Source organism: Pyrus communis, chromosome 4 (genome assembly GCF_963583255.1).
Source record: "Pyrus communis chromosome 4, drPyrComm1.1, whole genome shotgun sequence".
In the NCBI taxonomy this organism is placed as follows: Eukaryota; Viridiplantae; Streptophyta; class Magnoliopsida; order Rosales; family Rosaceae; genus Pyrus; species Pyrus communis.
In genome coordinates this window covers 18,344,908-18,347,126 of record NC_084806.1, presented here as the reverse complement: position 1 = coordinate 18,347,126, position 2,219 = coordinate 18,344,908, and the positions used below count along the sequence as shown (strand labels likewise).

General features: G+C 36.6%; 1 protein-coding gene across 1 annotated transcript; it reads right to left on the bottom strand.

The window, feature by feature from the left end:
- Positions 1–1,010: 1,010 nt before the first annotated feature.
- On the bottom strand, positions 1,011–2,219 carry LOC137730578 (senescence-specific cysteine protease SAG39-like). The gene is made up of 2 exons (XM_068469562.1): positions 1,784–2,219; positions 1,011–1,603 (listed from the first exon to the last, which is right to left on the bottom strand). The coding sequence occupies exons 1-2, from the start codon at positions 2,217–2,219 to the stop codon at positions 1,011–1,013; spliced, it is 1,029 nt and encodes a 342-aa protein (XP_068325663.1).

Below are 2,219 nucleotides of genomic sequence, written 5' to 3'. Positions count from 1 at the left end.
GCTCCATAGATCCAACATCTATCTATATAAAGAAGAAATCATGTAACAAAGGAGATTCTCATTTGCACTAATGGTACTTCGAACTTGGAACGAGCATGAAGAAATTAATTATACTTCTTTATCTTTTGAGTTGTTTTGCCGGATCGGTCGCTCAAGACCTTTGGTTTGTATCCCCATCTGTAGTTGAAAATATTATAAAATTAGTATATGTCCCTCAATAATAGGAATTAAATTGGGAATTGAATTCATATGAATATATGTTGTGACAATAAAACTGCAATTGAAATTGCTCATAATCTAGTTTAACATGATCGCAACAAACATGTTGAGGTGGATAAATATTTCATCAAAGAGAAATTGGAAGGTCTGATTGTTCAATTTTTGTTTGTGAAGTCGAAGAACCAATTAGCCGATATGCTAATAAAAGCAATTTTGACCAACGCATTTGACAACCCATTTAGCAAGTCTGTCATCAACAATATATATGCACCAATTTTTTTTTTTTTATTTTAAAACAAACGATATTATCGATATTAAGAGATGGGGAAGTGGGCTAAGCCTCACAATGGGTTAGCAATAATGTGTGGTGAGAATTGAACCTAAGACTTTTCACTTTAGTGCAGCTTGACTTGTGGGATTAATTGTAATTAGTAATTAGTGGTTTACATTTCCTATTTAGGTTTCGTTTCCTATGTAATTAGAATTAGGAGTTATTATTATTCTTGCTCTACAAGGCTTGTTGACTATATATATACCTCCTTTGAGGGGATGAATCATATCAGAGAATTAACACATAAACCTAATTTTAGCAAGTGGTTAAATTTAGCGTAACTAGACAATTCAACTAAAAGATCGAATAAGTTCTTCATTTGTAATTATAAACTTGGTACTACCGATGCGCAGACCATATAGCATATTGAACTAAACGTACAAGTTCATCATGTACATATTACGATATACACGTCCAGGGTATTAGATATTATAGGCATTGATTTGGATGGTAATTCAAGTTATGCAGTGGGGTAAGAGGCTTCCATAGCAATGCCACAAAGACCTTCCTTTGCCTCAATACCTCTCTGCATTCTTATGTATCCTTCTTCACCCCATTCAGTGCCCCATGAGTTCTTCACCAACCAATACTTAGTCCCATCAGCACTAACTCCATAACCAACAGCGGTAACCCCATGATCAAGACTCGTTCCACAAGTTCCTGTAAAGACACCACTTGAATAGAATTGAAAATCGGAACCTCCAGCATCAATGGCAACAGAAATTGGCTGATTTGCAACAGCCTTCAGAAGGGCTTCTTCACTGTTTGCAGGCACATCTTCATGACCAGTTATTTTGGCTGCATGGTTGGCCTCCTTCTTGGTGTTGCAAGTACCATCCACACCAGTGTAAGGATAATTAGTCTCGGTACTAAGCCCATGGTTTTGATTAATGAATTGAAATGCATCATCCATCAAACCACCCTCACAACCTTGATCTACACCGCTTGTGTCACAGTCAACCAACTCTTGCTCAGACAAAGATATCAATTTACCAGTTGTAAGCTTAGTAATTCCTTCCATGGCTGCCACCGCTGAAAAAGCCCAACAACATCCTGCAAGTATTTTGTTGCAGTAAGATATTATGTTTTTTTTTTTGTTTTTTTGTTTTTTTGGCATAAATTAAGTAGTGGTTAATTTAATAGACATAGATTTGTATAATATTGCAATTAAATCATAGTTAGAGTACTAGAAACCGTTTAATGAAGTTCCAAGTTATAAATAAAATTGATTACCACATTGGCCTTGGTCCTTGACTGGTGTCACAGCTCCTTTCTTTCTCCAATCTACAGTTGGTGGTGCAGTAACATTTTCATATTTGAAAGAAGTCGTCTTTGCGGAACATTCGTGCCCCATGAATCTATTTCTCGAGGCTTTGAATTCTTCATTCGTAAGGTCTGCATATTGATTGACGCTCAATTTGTAAAGTTTGTTTGCATCATTGTTGGAAGATTCTATGAACGCAACATTTTCCTTGAAAATATTGAAGCGCTTCTCCTTCTCGTTAATGTCAGAATATACACGTCCATAACGAGCCATCCATTGCTCGTATCTCCCGTACATTGATGCATCTTGGAGAGTGCGAGAAGTGGCTTGAGAAGACAAGGCTCCCAGCATGAAGATCAAAGCCAAAATAATACATTTGCAGTAGGACTGGTTGATGTACTCCAT